The following is a 17,556-nucleotide window of genomic DNA, read 5'->3' on the forward strand; positions in this document are numbered from 1 at the left end:
AACCCATTTGACCCGACAATTAAAGAAAACCCGAGCCTCATTAATTTACTTTGTCGACATAATTATATGTAACTTTTAAATAACTTTCAAACGACTGTAAATACGACCATATTTGATAATTAAATCTTTTAATTATTTAATACTTAAGTACATTACTTAAATTGGCATTTCCACATGACAACTAGTATTCCTTCGGTTCTCAAGTCCACGCACAATTTTTCCAAAGTCTAAATGCTCACAGCATGAGATGTGGTTTGTCTCCCTAAGCAAGAGGGAGGTTTGAGGATTCGTCGATTAGAGACATGTAATATAGAGCTTATGACGAATCATATCTGGAATTTATTAACTAGGAAGGAGTCCTTATGGGTCAGGTGGATCCATACTTATAGGTTGAGAGGAAGGAGTTTCTGGGAGATTCCACTAAGAGGAAACATGCCTTGGAGTTGGAGAAATCTGTTAAAAGTTCGTCTCTTGGTCCAGAATCATTTTTGGCACATAATTGGGGATGGGCGAGATACTTCTGTTTGGTATGATTCTTGGGCTGATTGTTGACCGATTATAAATGTGGTGTCTCACAGGATGATTAATAACGTAGGCTATGATTTGAATGCTAAAGTAGCTAACGTTGTTGATAATGGGTTGTGGAGCTTTCCAATGACTGGGATCAACAGGTTTTAAATTCTAATGTTCCTTTCTGTAGGTTAATAAGTCTGACATCGTCAAATGGCGTAGAAATGTTGGTCGCTTGGATTCCCTTTCAGTTTCTTCGGCATGGAATGACTTGCGCGCTCGAGCTCCACTGGTAGATTGGAATCATGTTGTGAGGTTTAAACAATGTATTCCTAAGCACTCTTTTTTGTTATGGCTCATGGTTAAAAGAAAATTGAAGGCTCAAGATGTGCTTAGTCAATGGGATATTGGGATGTTCAACATAGTAGTTTGCTTCTACTATGCTCGTTGTGTAACTCAGCCGGATTCACATTCATATTTGTTCTTTGATTGTCATTACTCTTCAATGGTGTGGTGTGAGTTCAATCGCATTGCTGGTTCAAATCTGTGTTTTGGTGATTGGGAAGATATCATGACAGAGCTACGCCTTGTTGCTAAAAAGAATTTTTTTTCTAGTGTTGTGTCAAAGTTGGTTTTAGCTGGTACGGTTTATGCACTTTCGCAAGAAAGGAAATGCAGGTTGTTTAAGCAAAGGAATTGAAAGTTGTTGAATTGGTAGTTTCAACTATTCGGCTTAAACTCATGACGTTACGGTTCAAGAAGAATAAGAGAATTGAAGAAGCCTTGGTTCATTGGAAGCTGCCATCATCACTATTTATTTCAACGCAGGGAGAGGCAGTTACCTATCTAGTTATCAGAGTTCGTTTGTTTTTTCTCGTTTATCTACTTGTATGGCTAGATAGGTGTTGTTTGGGAGTGACCTATCACCCGTTCTTTGTTTTGTTGGTAGTTGCTTTTTAGCATGTACGTGTAAAAGTCGATATGACAATTAGTCATGTCATCTGAACTTTCATAGTTTTTGGGTATAATACAGCTAACCAAGACATATTTTTGCTCTCTTACCAAAAAAAAAAAAAATACTTCCTAGTATAATAGATGGATTCATTCGGACATAAAGTTACAGTGTTGCATCTCGGGGTGAAAGTCATAATTATGTATCATTATCTTTCATCCATATATGTCTCATGTGGGGGATTGTTGGAAATTTTATGTAATAACATAGAATATCCAAGTTAATAGATATGTTAAAAGGAGTTGAAAGAATAATTAACTAATGTGAGTGTGTCTCACATTGGTAGAAGAATAAACATTAAGTATGTTTATAAGGAGAAGTGTTGGAGGAATTATAATTCCTTATAAGGGGCTACACCCCAAGTGAGCTAGGAGGGTGCGGAGCACCCGACGCGCCCGTGCCCGTGCCCGAGCCCGCGCCCGGGGGCGTGGACGATGAGGCGTAATGTGGCGCACTTTGCACTTGGCAGGACACTTGACTTAGCCTTAAGTGTAACACATGTTGTTTAATCATGCAAACCAACATGTGTCCCACTAAAACATCCACTAACCAGTTTATATGTATATAAACTATACTTAGTGGTGTTTTGGTAGTTCAGCTACAATAAAAAACACTCTCTCAAACTGGATCATCAACCAGATTTTCTTTCATTTTCTTCATTTCGTTTTGTTCTTGAAGGTATAATTCCGGGTTGTGGTTAACTCCGGCAGTACAATCTGCTTTGGCTGTTGTACCCTGGGAAACTGTCGGTTCACTTGGGTGGCCCGAAATCAGTTTTAAGGGACCTTGGTTTAACCATATCCTCAGCCCGTTTTTTTGCCTTTCTTTCTATTTCTGTTATGTTCTTTATTTGTATTCTTGTATTGTTTAGTACTACTTAATTTACTTGTAATTTAATTATTGTAATTCGAATGTATCTTCAATAAAATTGTTGTTTTCTTGAATGGTGTTCAACACTATTAACATTAACGAATTCATTCAATGTATCATTATCAAGTCGAGCACAAAGACCACAACTAATACAATGAACAATACATGAGCCGATGTGGCCGTAGCCCAACTATTGTTTGAGTTATGGTCAGCCGATTTCTCGACCTTTTCACAACTGAGTCCCTCCTTACCTTCTTTACACATGCTAGCGAAAAGGCCGGGTGGGTACTTACCATACAGGTTTATATAACTAAACAAGGTCGATGCACAATTGGTTTTCTCATCATTAACGTGTTCCCAGTGAGGGCAGGCTATTTGCAAAAATGACTCACAACATGGATCACGAGGATAGACTGGTCCCTTGCATTGGCTTGTTATGATCGTGTAATTCTCGTTCTCAAAGTTCACTGGACAAGCTGCATATATAAATAATGTTTGAGATACGATCTTTAGTAAGGTTTAGATCAAAATTCTTCAATCAGTCATGATCATGTATTAAAATTATTTACAAATTATTTATAGTTCTCCATTATTGATTTGAAGTATATATTAAATACATGTAAAGTACAATATTGTTTTGTCTCATGTAAGTATGTAATAGTTTCATCGTTTGCTATGTGTTTTTTTTTACATATGCCCGGCCTGTCATACATATGAATGATTTGAAATATAGATTAAATACATGTTAGTATAGTATTGTTTTGTCTCTTGTAAGTATGTAATAGTTTCATTGTTTGCTATGAGCTTTTTTACATATGCCTGGCTGTCATACATATGAACTAATGTATATATCACTCTGCTACATTACTTTTATTACTGTTTGATTGTTATTATAACAGTTAAACGAGGTATCTTTTTACTCAAGTACAGTATATGTTGATCGAATTAATGAATAAAACTCATGTGTGTCCCAGTCTATTGGGAAAAAAAGAAGTCTCATAATTTGAATAACATAATTGGATCCGTCTTTGCTATCGAAAATGATCTAAACAAAGTTGTATACATATCACTGTGCAAAGATAAATATTATATATATATATATATGAAAAAGTGAATATAAGGTTGTTTGGCACCTAAGTTTAGGTGTGGAACCCCTTACAAACAAATTTTTTGATTAATAAATAAATGTTTGGGCCCCCATGATTTTTATGGATTAAAAAAAAATATGTGAGTGTTCCACACTTAAGCTTAGGTACCTAAAAACCTTATATTCCCATCCCCATATAGTGAATTTAAGACTGTTCGGCTCTTAAACTTAGGTGTAGAACCCCTCACATACTAATATTTTAGTATTTCTTGTTTAATGAATAAATGTTTGGGCGCCAATGAATTTTATGGTTTAAAAAATTAGTTTGTGTAAGTCCCAAGTTAGATGGTTAAAAACCGATTGGCAAGCAATTCTGATGTGGAATAAGACCAGTTCAAAATAACTATCCAGATATGGATTAAACAATAAAGTAAAGTACTGAAAGTAAATTGAAAGAAACTAAAGTGTTGAAACTATATAAATAATATTTATAATCAAGTATCATTGAGACACAATGTACTTTTCGATGTATTTTATTCATTGATATAAACAAAATACAAAGGTTATTGCGGAACGAAGATAAACACCCTATCTAAACCACCTTGAAATACAAATGATCTAATAACTTGGAAATACTCGTAAGATTTACTTAGAGTATAACTCACAAGTTGCAATGCCAAAGTGTCTAACATATTGTAAGTTGTTAGAGGCCTTGTATTTATAGGGCAAAGTCCATGATGATGTGGACAAGGCCGTACTAAATACTGTTGGGAAACATTTAAGGAATTCAAATTGACTCCTTAACTTGTGTATTTTAAGGTTAAGTGTGAAAGTCATTTGATGTGACATTTCACACTTTATTCCCAACCTTTGACCTTTAGTAGCTTTTCTCTTCAGAGGTGAATCTTTCTTTCCAAACAGTCTGGTCTCCATCTCCACCTTGGGTTGCATCTTTTGTTGCATTCTTGACATAAATGCACCAATGAGATGAGATTTAGGCTTCACCTCCAGAATTGGGATCATTTCCTTATGCTAAGTCCACCCAAAATCATGAACTGAGACCTACTTGTACTCTTCCTCTGCTCCACCTTCTCTTTGTATAACTAGATCAAACAGCTTCAACCAATATCAAGAATCTTGGCAGGATTGGATCGATGCTTCAGATAATGCTCGTACTGATCTTTTTCATGTTTTCTTTATATTTCTGCAGAATCATCTGAGATAGGTTTGAAAGTGGAAAGCTCAGCATCACGAGTACTTTTCCTTAAAGTTCTTGGTCCAGTCAGTTTTGATTTAAGCGGTGGCCTAGTCTTTTCTTTCTCCATTTTGGCAACTTCAGCTAGAATGTGCTTTTTCTTGATTTCCATCTCATTTGTTCTGTTTTTCACCAAGTCCTCAATGGAGAATATAAAAGTGAGATGGTCCAGCTTCTGTTGCAATGGAGAGTACTTCACACCATATTCATAGTCACCCATCTCAACTAATGTCTTATGCACTCTGGGATCTTCTTTAATCTTTTGATATCTTTCTATGGAAAGACCCAAATCTACAACATCAATGTGGTCAAGGGTCCCCATCGAAAGATGTTCTACCCCTTCCTTTGCTAGTTTTCTCTCCAAGCAATGAATTGATTTGAAACTCTCTTCTGAACTTCGAGCAGTTTCTGACCATCAGCAGACCGGTCATGAATAAGATAACCATGCTCATCAACCGTTTCACCAACAACCAACCCAGAACCCTTAACACTTTTGGACTTGGGTTCTTCCTCAACTGGGGCCTTGCCCTTATCCTTCGTTGCAGCTCCAGAAACTTGTGTCTCAGATTTTTGAGGTTCCCCCTGAACTGAAGCACCAGTTGGTTATGTCTGAGCTTGTTTCTTTGTTGCTTGAATAAGTTCTTGAGTACTTGACAACAAGCTAATGGGCACATTTTTTCCCCCTTTGGGGACCTCTGAAAGCAATTTTGCGAACTCATCAGTTGCCATTTACATATTGTTCAGAGGTTCCCAACTTTGTTGTTGTAGACATTCAGATATCCCTTTAAATAATTGAGCAAACTGAGACCTCAATCTGAAATTGGAATTAAGGTTCAGTGCTTCTTTATTGACCACTTCTTGGAAATTAAATCTGTCTTCATCAGTAAATGATGAAGGGGAAAGAGGAACAACAACTTGTTCTTTCTTGCAGAAGGCCAGAATTTCATCAAGTGTCTTAGATTGGCTCTTAACTGTTTGGTCAAAAGTGGAGATTGATTGTTTTACTTCTTCAACAACTTTATTAACTCTCTTGTTTATATCTTTGGTAAGCTCAGCGACCATCTTTCTGGCCCTCACCTCAACCTTTTCAGCCATAAAGTTTGAATCTGAGCGACAAATTTCTAAGATAGCTCAGACTTCAACTTTTCAAACACTTCACCACTGATAGAAGACCCAAGTTCTTTTTCAATTACACTCTGTTTTTGGGTAAAAAGTTACCCCGATCAATATTATAACAACAGTGAAAAGTTAAGTACAAGTAATATGGTTGGGTACCATATTAGTTAATATACATGACATGCCATGTATATGTAGACAACGCTATTCTAGAAGATCAAAACTAAACTTATCTAATACAATGGCAAAAAAAAGAAAAAATCACTAAAGTGAAGATCAGCACCATTGCATAGTTAACAAGCCCGAACAAAGTTGTTTAGCTTTCACTATTAACTAGCTGTTTGAGGGTCGTTTCATAGAGACTCGGGTATCCTCCAATTTTGAAGAAGCACCCCACCTTGGCGGCCATGCTTGAACTTAAGAGTAGCAATCTTAAGTCTCACATTATGAATAATGATTTCTCACCTGCGAAGCCATCCGCATTTTATTGGAAATTAGACGAGCAACTCTATCCTGCCAAATGAAGTAAGAAGATGCCACTACCACCAGTCTTCCAATAATACTTCAGATTGATCTCTGTTTAGCTTGAGGGGTCAGCCATGCGATGATATCTTCCCATTTAGCTACGATGTGATCCATTCCAGCTAATTCTTTTATTCCATTCCATACCTGCATTGAAAATTTACATTCAAAAAAGAGATGGCTGTGTGAATCTCTACCAGGTTGGCACAAAGGACAGCACATCAAATTCACATTATACTCGCTTCATGTTTCCCATGCTTTTTATCAACTCATTCACTTCCTCCCCAACTGACATAACATCCTGTTTGATCAATTCGATTGAGGATGTCAAGTTCGCAACAACTGAAGCTTGAACATCCCTCTTTGTCAGTTGGAAAGCTTCCCTGATGGCTAAACTAGCATGATTACAAGCATCCACAAGTTCATTCAGCTTCCCAGCAACCTTGGTGAACTCAGTGCCAAAAACACCTGAGTACCCTTTAAATCATACAAGGACTTAGTATTGGCAGTTAGAGATTTAGATAAGTCCTCAACCTTGAGAAGTAGGCTTTGGACTTCAGTATTTGTTCTCTTAAACTGTGCTTCCACACTCAAATGAAGAGGTGGCTGTGTAGAAGCAGAAACTGTAAAGGGAAGAGTTCTAAGGCCAGCCAAAGTCTTTTCCAATTGATTTTCAGATGGACTCTCAGATTCAGTTTCAGAGTCTATCTCTTTTGCCTCTGGCATCAAATTTTCTTGGCCTTGGAACTTAGTGAATTTGTGGGTGAAGATGCTGGAGTTGTGGTTGAAAGGTTGGTGAAGCAACATATGCGGGCGTTGAGCATGGTGGAAAATATGGATGTTTGTGACTTGTTGGTGGTGGACGGTATGATTGTTCTAGAATTGGATTTCTGGGGGAGGGGGGGCTTTTGGGAGGTTGAAAGTTAGCTCAGAATCAGACGACTGATTCTCCTCCAATAAACCCTCGTCAAACTCAAAGTCAGCAAGGTTGGCTTAGAATCAGACGACTAATTCCACTTAGGTGGCCCATCGTCATCCCATAAATCAGTCATGAGTTCAGTCTGATCAGATATGGCATGGTTCAGATCACTGGTACCTGAACGAACTTCTGGTTCAAACAACTGCTATTGCAGATGCATCGTCACAAGATTCAATAATGTAATTAAAGAAGGCAGACAAAGTGGTTGCCTCAGTAATTCTCATGCCCATATCAAGAGTTACTTCATCAGCCGTAGAGTTTGGAGCTTCAGTTTCTAATGGTGTCACCTGAGAAACGTCATCAGTTCATGCATCAGAAGATTTTAAGATTTGTGAAGTTTCAGGGGGTGCACGTGCAGACTCAGACTCTACTGTGTGTTGGGCGGACACACTAATTTTTTCTTCACCAACCCCTCCTAAAGAACTTTTGTGGATGGCAACTTGTGGGTTTTTCTTTGGGCTCGATTCTTCTAGTTCTTGTTGGGAAGAACCATAAGGGGTAGCTTCGGTACTAATGTCATTATGCTGTGAGGGCTTCTTAAATTTTTGACGTTTTAGCAAGCCCTTTGGAGATCCCGAGGGATCTTTTGGGAGATCCTCAGGTTAGTCAGTGGAAGAGAAAGGAGGTGGTTGGGTAGATGAAGTTGTTGGGGTTTTGAACAACTTCAACATTTTACCACCAGGTGCACCAATGGGTCTGACATTCTTTTTTGACCCGCTTAGTGATCTTTCTAAACCAGCTGGTCGTGCAGAGACAGTTGATTTAATATTTAAAGATGCAACAAATTTGTTCATATTAAATCGAAGCGTTGAAGGAGAGAAACCCTTTGGCCATGTCGGACATGGCTTGACTGCCTCAAAGTGATGGATTATAATAAAAAGTGATGAGAGATTTGATTTGGGTAGATGATGATGATTTAGCCATTTGTGCAAGAGAAAACTAAAGTTGATTGATGGATTTAGGGTTTTGGAAATTTGAAGAAGAAAGAAGATGAGAGAGAATGACGATTGGGAGTAAATGAAAGAATGAATTTGGAAAATGTATTTATATCTATGATGGAATGTAAAGGGTTTTTCCAAAATAAATATATTGAAAATAATTTTGAATTTCAAAACGAAAAGTAAATAATGTTTTATTTGAAAACAATTTTGACCGGTTTTGAAATCCGAAAATAATTTTGGGTAAACATCCGCATTTAATGCAATGAGGTTATGACCCTACTTTTTAAAAAACATTTCACCACTTTTAAAGAAAAAGTGATCATTACTGAACTAGTTATTGTTATCCCTAATCTTAATGGGGATGGGCATTCAATTGAAAAAATTAATGTGGAATACGAGTAGAAGCCTCCTAGATGTTCTTTGTGCTGCACTTTTGGTCATGACACATCCTTTTGTGTTGCACCTGTGGTGAAGAAGCAAAAGCCTTCTGGTGTTTATCGTCCCAAAGCAGTTCAGAAAGAGAATAACGGTGACAAAGGCAAGGAAACTGTAAATGATAATAAGAAGCAACCTACGATTAGTAAGGATAACGCTAGTTCAACCAAGAGCTCTGTTCCAACTAGCAATTCTTTTGGTGCGCTATCATCGAATGAGGATGAGGAAGTTCATGTTGTACGAGGAAAGAATAATTATTTTCAGGTTACTATAGATTCGGATGGAGAGGAAGTAATTGAAATCATTAATGAGACAACCAATTTCATGACGTTAGGATTCCATCCTGAGGCTACAAAGACGGGGGCAAGCACTCCTGAAAGCGGTGGTGTAAATGGGTAGCTTAGCCGCTTGGAACATAAGGGGTCTGAACCGACCCATGAAACAAAGAGAGGTTCGTTCTGTTATTAAAGAAAATCACCTTAACTTATGTGCCATCATGGAATCTCATGTTGATATATCAAAAGTGTTGGATGTATGGAAAAAGCTGTGTAATTCTTGGGATTGGCTCTCGAATGCAAATGTATGTACTAAAGGGACACGAATTATTCTTGGATGGAACATTGAAATTGTTGATGTTATGTTACTAGCTCAAACGGATCAGGTAATACATGTGCAAGTAACATTCAAAGCTGAAAACAAATCTTTGTTTTGTTCTTTTGTCTATGCAGATAACTTCTATAAAAACCGAAGACTGTTATGGAATAATCTTGGAATGCATAATCTGTTTGTTCGTGATAGACCTTGGGCTGTTCTTGGGGACTTTAATACATCCTTATACTTAGAGGACAAGGTTTTTGGCTCTTCCACTATCATGACTGGAATGAGGGACTTCAAAGAGTGTCTTGAGAAGGCTGATTTGTTTGACATTAATAGCTCAGGTGTTCAATACATGGACCCAAAAGCCTAAAAAAGGTGTAGGCTTGTTAAAGAAAATTGATAGGGTCTCGGATCACTCTCCATGTGTATTACAGCTCCTGTCTATATCTCCTGATCAGCCTAAACCTTTTAAATTCGCTAATTTTCTTGCTGATAAAGAGGGTTTCCGAGATCTGGTGGCAAATGCTTGGCAAGACGACATTGGAGGACATAATATGTTTAAAGTGGTGAAGAAATTAAGATCATTGAAACGCCCACTACGAAAAATTCTATTTCAACAAGGAAATTTACATGCCCGTGTTGATCAATGTCGAGCAGACCTTGATGAAATTCAAGCGGAAATAGATAAGGATCCTACCAATTCGGGGTTACGTGAGAAGGAAACTATTGTGTTAAAAAAGTTCAACGATGCATCTTATGATGAAGAATGTTTTCTAAAACAAAAGTCAAAGGTGGAATGGTTAAAATGCGGTGACTCTAATTCTAAATTTTTCCACAATTCTGTGAAAAGTAAGAATCATCGGAGTCGTATTGAGGTTATTAAGGATGTTAATGGGGTTATTCATGAAGGGAAGGCGGCTGCCCTTGCTTTAGTTGCTCACTATGAAAACTTTCTTGGCAGTCGTGGTGATATGTCCCCTTTTATGCATGATGGTTTGTTTTCGCGCATTATAGATACACAACAAGCTAATGATATGATCCGTACTGTATCACAGGAGGAAATCAAGAAGGCTATGTTTTCAATAGGGGATAATAAAGCGCCAGGTCCAGATGGATTCTCTTCAGCCTTTTTCAAGAAAACTTGGGATTGTAGGTAATGAGATATGTCTTGTTGTTGGGGATTTTTTCATAAATGGTCAGTTACTTAAGGAGATAAACCATACGCTCATTTCTTTGGTACCTAGGGTGCCCACCCCAAATGGTATAAATGACTATAGACCTATCTCATGTTGCAATGTATTATACAAATGTATTACCAAGGTTATTACTAACTGGATCAAGGTTGTTCTCGACCATATTGTTAGTACTAACCAATCTGCATTTGTTCCGGGGAGACGTATTGCGGATAACATCTTGCTTACTTAGGAGCTAATGCACAACTACCATAGGCACTTTGGCCCTCCACGTTGTGCTTTCAAGGTAGACATCCAAAAAACTTATGATACGGTGGATTGGGAGTTCCTTAAAGAGGTATTACATGGTTTCGGGTTCCCAAACAATTTGATAGAGTGGATAATGGCGTGTGTGACCTCTACATCCTTTTCGATTTGTGTCAATGGGAATTTATACGGTTATTTCAAAGGGAAACGAGGGTTGCACCAAGGAGATCCCATGTCTCCGTACTTGTTTACTCTCGTCATGGAGGTCCTCACGTTAAAAGCGAAGAAGCTTGTCCAGAATTCTTTGGATTTTTGGTTTCATAATAAGTGTGATAAATAACAGGTTGTCAATCTGTGTTTTGCTGACGATTTGTTTCTCTTTGCTAGGGGAGATGTTGCTTCAGCGACGGTTATTATGCAGGCACTCAACTCCTTTAAGGAATGCTCTGGACTCGTTCCTAGCATTGCTAACAGTATGATCTTCTTTTGTAATGTGGCTAACCACGTGAAGACAGCTATTATGAGTATTATGCCTTTTGAAGAGGGATATCTACCAATCAGGTATTTGGGTGTGCCTCTTATTTCTACCAAAATGATCTATAGCGATTGTAAAGTGCTGGTGGAAAAGCTTGAGAAACGGATTGATAGCTGGAAAAATAAATCACTCTCTCTTGCGGGTCGCATCCAGCTTATTCGCTCAGTCCTTTCTTCGCTCCATATTTATTGGTCCTTAGTGTTTATATTGCCTACTCGAATTATCAATGAACTTGAAAAGAAAATGCGCAGCTTCCTTTGGGCGAAAGGTAAGGCCCGAATTGCTTGGAAACAAGTTTGTCTCCCTAAACAAGAAGGCGGGCTTGGGATTAGGAAGATTGCTGATGTGAATGTTTCTCTTATGTCCACTCATATTTGGTGTATATTGAACAGGAAAAATACATTATGGGTAGAACGTTATGGGTAGACTGGATCCATTCTTATATACTGAAAGGTAGAGGAATCTGGGAAGTTCAACCACTAGCCGGGATGAGCTGGGGATGGCGTAAGCTGCTCCAAATTCGTCACATCATACGCCCACACTTATGGTCGAAGATTGGCAGAGGTGATAACACATCTATGTGGTTTGATATGTGGAATTCGAGCTGCTCTCTAAGTCGCTTTATCTAACCTAGGGTGATTACTCGGAATGGTTTTTCTATGCAAGCGTCGGTGAAAGACTTGATAGATAATGGGGTTTGGAAATGGCCAATTGCATGGTATGATTTATTCCCCGTTCTTATTAATATTAACCCTCCTATTTTAAATAATAAGGAAAATGAATTGGTTTGGATGAATTGACTTGGGGAGGTAGAGTGTTTCTCGTCCAAAGCTGTTTGGGATTGCATTCGTACTCAAGAAAGACGTGTACCATGGGTGAACCTTGTTTGGTTCTCACAATGCATCCCAAGACACTCTTTTAACTTGTGGCTCATTCTGAAAGGGAAATTGAAGACACAGGACAACAAAATCTAGCAACTAGAGCAAAAGTTTCATCAAAATCTACTCCTTATTGAGAGTAACCCTTAGCAACAAGTTTTGCTTTGTTTCGAATCACATGACCATCTTCATTCATCTTTTTTCTGAAAACCCATCTCATCCCAATTGGCTCCTTCTTCAGATCATTAGGACATGGAACAAGTTCCCATACTTTGTTCCTCTTAAACTAGTTGAGCTCATCTTGCATGGCTTCAACCTAGCTTGGGTCTTTCAATGCCTTGTCAATCTTCTTCGGTTCTATCAGCGATAAGAAACTGATATATAAGCATTGATTGCTTATGGCTCTTCTGGTTTAAACCCCCTACTTAGAGTATTGACCAGGATGAAAAATGATATCAATGCAAGAATTCCTCTAATTTACTTCAACAGGAGCTTCTGGAAAAGACTATTTCAGTCTCATCATCTTTTTTTTGTAGATCATGATTTGCATCATGAAAATAAATGGAAACTGATATCTAAGGTGAAGCAACACGTACATTATGATCTAATAGTCAGTTTAGAAGGTAGTTTAAAACTAATTGAAGAATAAAATGGAATGTTGCTTGGAGCTATTTTAACTGGTTCTAAACTGAGATGATCAGAAGCAGGTTCAGGTGACTGATCAAATTGAATAATTGGATAAGATTCACCAAAACTGATTGGTATTTTGGAGGGTGATACAGGAGTTGGTTTATTGAAGATTGCAGAATTTGATTCATCAAAGGAAACAGGAGTTGACTCATCAACCTTGTCAAGTCTCTTATTATAGACTCTGAAGGCTTTGTAATCGTTGAGTATCCTAAGAAGTATCTTTCATCAGCTTTTGCATCAAACTTTCCAAGCTGACTGGAATCATCCAGAATGTATACTGGACATCCAAATACATGGAAATATCTAATACTAGGCTTTCTATTTCTGAGTACTTCATAGGCAATCTTCTTGTGTCTTTTGACAAAAACAGATCTGTTCTGAGTGTCACAAGGAGTTGCAACAGCTTTAGCCCAAAAATTTTTAGGGATACCAGATTCAATTAGAATACTTTTAGCAGCTTCAATCAGCGTTCGATTCTTTCTTTCTACAACACCATTTTGCTCTGGTCTGATTTGAAGAGAAGTTTTGAGATATGCTAGTCTTAGTGCGGAAAGATTCCAGAGTGGCATTTCTGAATTCTGTGCTATTGTCACTTTTGAGCTAACAAAACTTTTCGCTTATATTTGAGTTCAATTTGTTTGATGATGGGAGATGATTTCAGCAGCAACTTCATTCTTTGTTATGAGGAAAATCACCCAACAATATCTTGAAAATTCGTCAACAACAACAAGGGTGTAATTCTTTCCTGCTCTGGTCTGAATATTCACTGGTCCAAAAAGGTCCATGTGAAGCATGTGAAGAGGTTCAATTATACTGGAACTTTGCTTGGTCTTGAATGTAGCTCTTTTCTGCTTTCCCATTTGACATCCTAGACATGGCTTGTCTTTATTGAAAGACAATGGAGGTATCCCATCAGCAAGTTGTTTTCTTGACAACTTATTAATAATCTTGAAGTTCAGATAGGATAACCTCTTGGCCACAACCAGTTTGTGTCGTCATCTGCCTTTGTATAGTAACATTTTTCACTGGGTAAACTTTTCATATCAATGACATAAATATTTCCTTTTCTTGGTGCAACCAACCCTACTTTCAAATCTCTGTTGAATATGGTGCCTTGAGAAATGCCAAATAGAACCTTGAAGCCATCATCACAAAGTTGACTAACACTAATCAGGTTATATTTCAAACCATTCACATATGCAACTCGTGTGAATTTGGCTTGATCATTATTCAGCACACCATATCCCTCAGTTTGTCCATTACCAAATGTTATCGAGGGCCCCTCTTGCATCCTATATTCCTCCAGCAGGGTTTTGTTACCAGTCATAGAAGGAACTGGAGGATCAAAAGGGATCTCAGTCATGATCTCAGATGACACAAAAATAGATGGTTTGATGGGGCTTTCAACCTTTTTCTTCTTAGATTTTTGCTTTATTTGTTTGGAAAAAAGTTTAGCATTTTGTTTCGGTTGAAGAGGAGTGCTTTCTCAACATTTTTTAAACGTGCATTACAACTCTGCACTTGTCTTGACAACAACTCAAGTTGACAAAATAGAATCTTCATTAAACACCTGAGCCTTACCTAAATCTGAGGTAGATGGCTCAGTGGGGGAGACATTTTTCTTCTTCTTTTAGCCTTTAGGAACCTTAGATGAAGACTGGGGGGATGGCTTTTTGGAGTTAGCCTTATTATCTGAAACAGTGGTCTTAGTTGTTTCAGATTTACCCTCAGATTGTTCCTAGGCCTTTTCAGTCACAGTTTTCTGCTTGTCATCTTCTTTAAAAATAATTTCTGGTTTCGTTTCTTTTGGAAGTTCATCTAGATCAGTGATAACAGATGCCAAGTGAAGATCACCAGATTCATATGCTACTATTTGGTTAGCAAAAGTGCTTTTAACTGCAGCATCTAGATTTGGTGATTTCATCCAAGATTTGGTTATTTTTTGTTCTTTTTCAAGGATGGAAACCATAGACTGATTACTTATTAGGGTCAACTGAACATCTTTTCAGTTATTTTAGTCTGGCCTGACTGGCGCTCAGTTCAGAAGCATTATTTTCAAACATTTTTAAACTTTCAGAATGCACAGTTTCGACATAAGAAATGTCAGCTTCTAAAGGAAACAAAAGGTCCAGTTTGTGTTCTTCGTTACTTTCATATCAGACTTAACCAAATGATATCCACCCATCATTCAGATTCAACATCAGACTTAACCAAATGACCTTGATCTTCACGAGTCATGAAACACACGTCCCTCACTTCTTCTTCATCATCAGATAACACATCAGAATCTTCCCATTTCTCAAGTTTGGCAATCACACAGCCTTATTTGCAAGGTTTTTCCTTGTCTCAAGACCAAAATCAAAAGTTTCCTATTTAGAAGGTAAAATGTCACAAAATTTTTCTAGCAAAATTTCTTTGTCTTTAGTTACACCCAAGTCTTTCAGTTGATTTACCAGATTTGTAAACTTGATGTATGTTTGAGTTAAAGTTTCACCAGGGAATGTGATGCATAAACACGCAATAACTCAAGCACGGTGGAATTTAAACGAAATGGAATTAAATATTTTTGGTATTTTCTGGATTTTATCAAATAAACAAGAAAACAAGACAATAAAACAAAAGGATAGATAAAAGAATGCTCCACCAAGATTCGTAAAGGCCAAGCCACCAGAATCAAGGATAAAGGATACACTCTAACCCACTACTATGTTTGATAAAGGTCTAGCCACCACAAACACAGATAAAGGAATTGAAAATTTTAGATCTCACCACTATAATTGATAAAGACCGAGTTACCACAATTATAGATAAAGGGATCACTTCAAACCACCAAGATCAAAGATCCATAAAGGTAAATGAAGATTTTTGTAAGAAATAGAGGCTGCTCTATTAATTTCATTTAATTCAACATCAAAAACTGCCTTTACAATGAGAAATACAACCCCTATTTATAGCCACATAAACTATTTCCTATGAGTTATCGAAATAATAATAAAATAATCTAAAAGCTGTCATGTGCAAAGGACGACCACTAGTTTATTAGCCAATGGGAAATGGAGAGATAAAGCTTCTAGAAAGATTTGTTTTGCAAGAGGGCCCACAAAGCATTATAAATAATGTGGGCACTCATTCCTTTGTTGTCACCTTCTTTGGAAAGCTGTCATCCTTCCTTTATTGGACCCCAATAGTAGGCGTCAGAACAAACTTTATTAAGGTAACTGGAAAAACTGAAATCTGGACTTCCAATGGAGACGTACATCTGGAGCATCCATCTGGAGACTGGAGCTGGTCACTAGAGTGCTTCAGTGGAGAACTTCACTGATGGATTTCTAATGGTTGTATTTGGAGCTTCCTGACACTGGAGAAGTGTTATAATTGGTGGCTGAAGTGGTTTAGTGAACACTTGTTTGAAATGAGCTATCGCTGGCAAAATTAGCATGGCTTGTTCATATGGCATCACTTGCTCAGATTTCTACTTCAGTTCAGATGACTTCTTCAGCTCAGAAATGGACTTCAGCTCAGAATTTAACTTCATTTTAGAATCTTCCCTTATCTCAGAAATTTTCATCAATTCATTTGACTTGCTTAGTTTACTGGCGCCGATCAGTTCATTGTATCTGGTCATTTCTGCATCATTCTCCCCTTCTGAAAAAGGACTTGTCCTCAAGTCCTCGAGGTACTCATCCTCCAAATAAGGCCTCTGATCACCAATAGTAAAAGTATTGGAAACAGCCATTTCTCCAAGCAAATCAACCTTGTAAGCATTATCACCAAATCTTTCCAGAATCTTAAATGGTCCTTCAGCTCTGGGCATTAACTTGTTCTCTCCCTTGGATGGAAACCTTTCTTTTCTCAGGTGCACCTAAACAAGATCTCCTGGGGCAAAACTAGATTGTTTTCTATGCTTGTTTGCTCTGGCCTTATAATCAGCATTAGTCTTTTCAATTTTGGCCTTCACTTGCTGGTGAATTTTCTTGATGTCTCTGGCTCTAGCCTCAGCTTCAATACATGCTTTTGGTTCAATAGAAAATAGAACTAAATCAATGGGAGTTAGTGGATTCACACCATAACATATTTCAAATAGGGATTTACTGGTAGAATAGTTAGGAGCCTTGTTGAAGGCAAACTCAGCATTAGCTATCTTCAGATCCCAATCTTTCAACGTCTTCTTCACCAGTGTTCTTACAAGCATACCAATTGTTCTATTTGTGACTTTAGTCTGTCCATCAGTTTGAGGATGATGGGACGTACTGAACATTAATCTTTTACACATCAATCTCCACAATGTCTTCCAGAAATACTTAGAAACTTTACATCCCTATCTGAAACAATGGTCTTTGGAATTCCATGTAGACGAACAATTCCTTGAAAAATAAACTTGCAACTGCTGAAGCATCATTGGTAGTATTGCAAGGAATAAAATGAGCCATTTTTGAAAAATGATCAACGACCACCATTATTGAATATTTTCCTCTAGGAGTTCTGGGCAGTGCAACGATAGAATTCATACTAAGATCTTCCAAGGGTTGACTTGGAACTGGAATAGGAGTATACAAACCTGATGTGGAAATGACCCCGAGCCATTTCCACATAAAAACTTGGTTTGTACATTTGCTAATCAAAGTTTAGCAAACATCCATATACCCATGGATATCCTTTATTGGCAATATAATACTGGTATATGTTGATT

General features: G+C 37.7%; 3 protein-coding genes across 3 annotated transcripts; 2 read left to right on the plus strand and 1 right to left on the minus strand.

Moving 5' to 3' along the window:
• The first annotated feature begins 247 nt into the window (after window positions 1–247).
• LOC122584889 lies at window positions 248–1,210 on the plus strand. The gene is made up of 3 exons (XM_043756966.1): window positions 248–277; window positions 390–527; window positions 701–1,210. Exons 1-3 carry the CDS (start codon window positions 248–250, stop codon window positions 1,208–1,210), a joined length of 678 nt encoding a protein of 225 aa, XP_043612901.1.
• Window positions 1,211–2,500: 1,290 nt separating this feature from the next.
• LOC122584898 (GPI-anchored protein LLG3-like) lies at window positions 2,501–4,502 on the minus strand. The gene is made up of 2 exons (XM_043756977.1): window positions 4,355–4,502; window positions 2,501–2,868 (listed from the first exon to the last, which is right to left on the minus strand). Exons 1-2 carry the CDS (start codon window positions 4,500–4,502, stop codon window positions 2,501–2,503), a joined length of 516 nt encoding a protein of 171 aa, XP_043612912.1.
• Window positions 4,503–9,223: 4,721 nt separating this feature from the next.
• LOC122584908 lies at window positions 9,224–10,481 on the plus strand. Its single transcript, XM_043756987.1, has 2 exons — window positions 9,224–9,388; window positions 9,666–10,481. Exons 1-2 carry the CDS (start codon window positions 9,224–9,226, stop codon window positions 10,479–10,481), a joined length of 981 nt encoding a protein of 326 aa, XP_043612922.1.
• Window positions 10,482–17,556: the final 7,075 nt, after the last annotated feature.

Source organism: Erigeron canadensis, chromosome 1 (assembly GCF_010389155.1).
Source record: "Erigeron canadensis isolate Cc75 chromosome 1, C_canadensis_v1, whole genome shotgun sequence".
NCBI lineage: Eukaryota > Viridiplantae > Streptophyta > Magnoliopsida > Asterales > Asteraceae > Erigeron > Erigeron canadensis.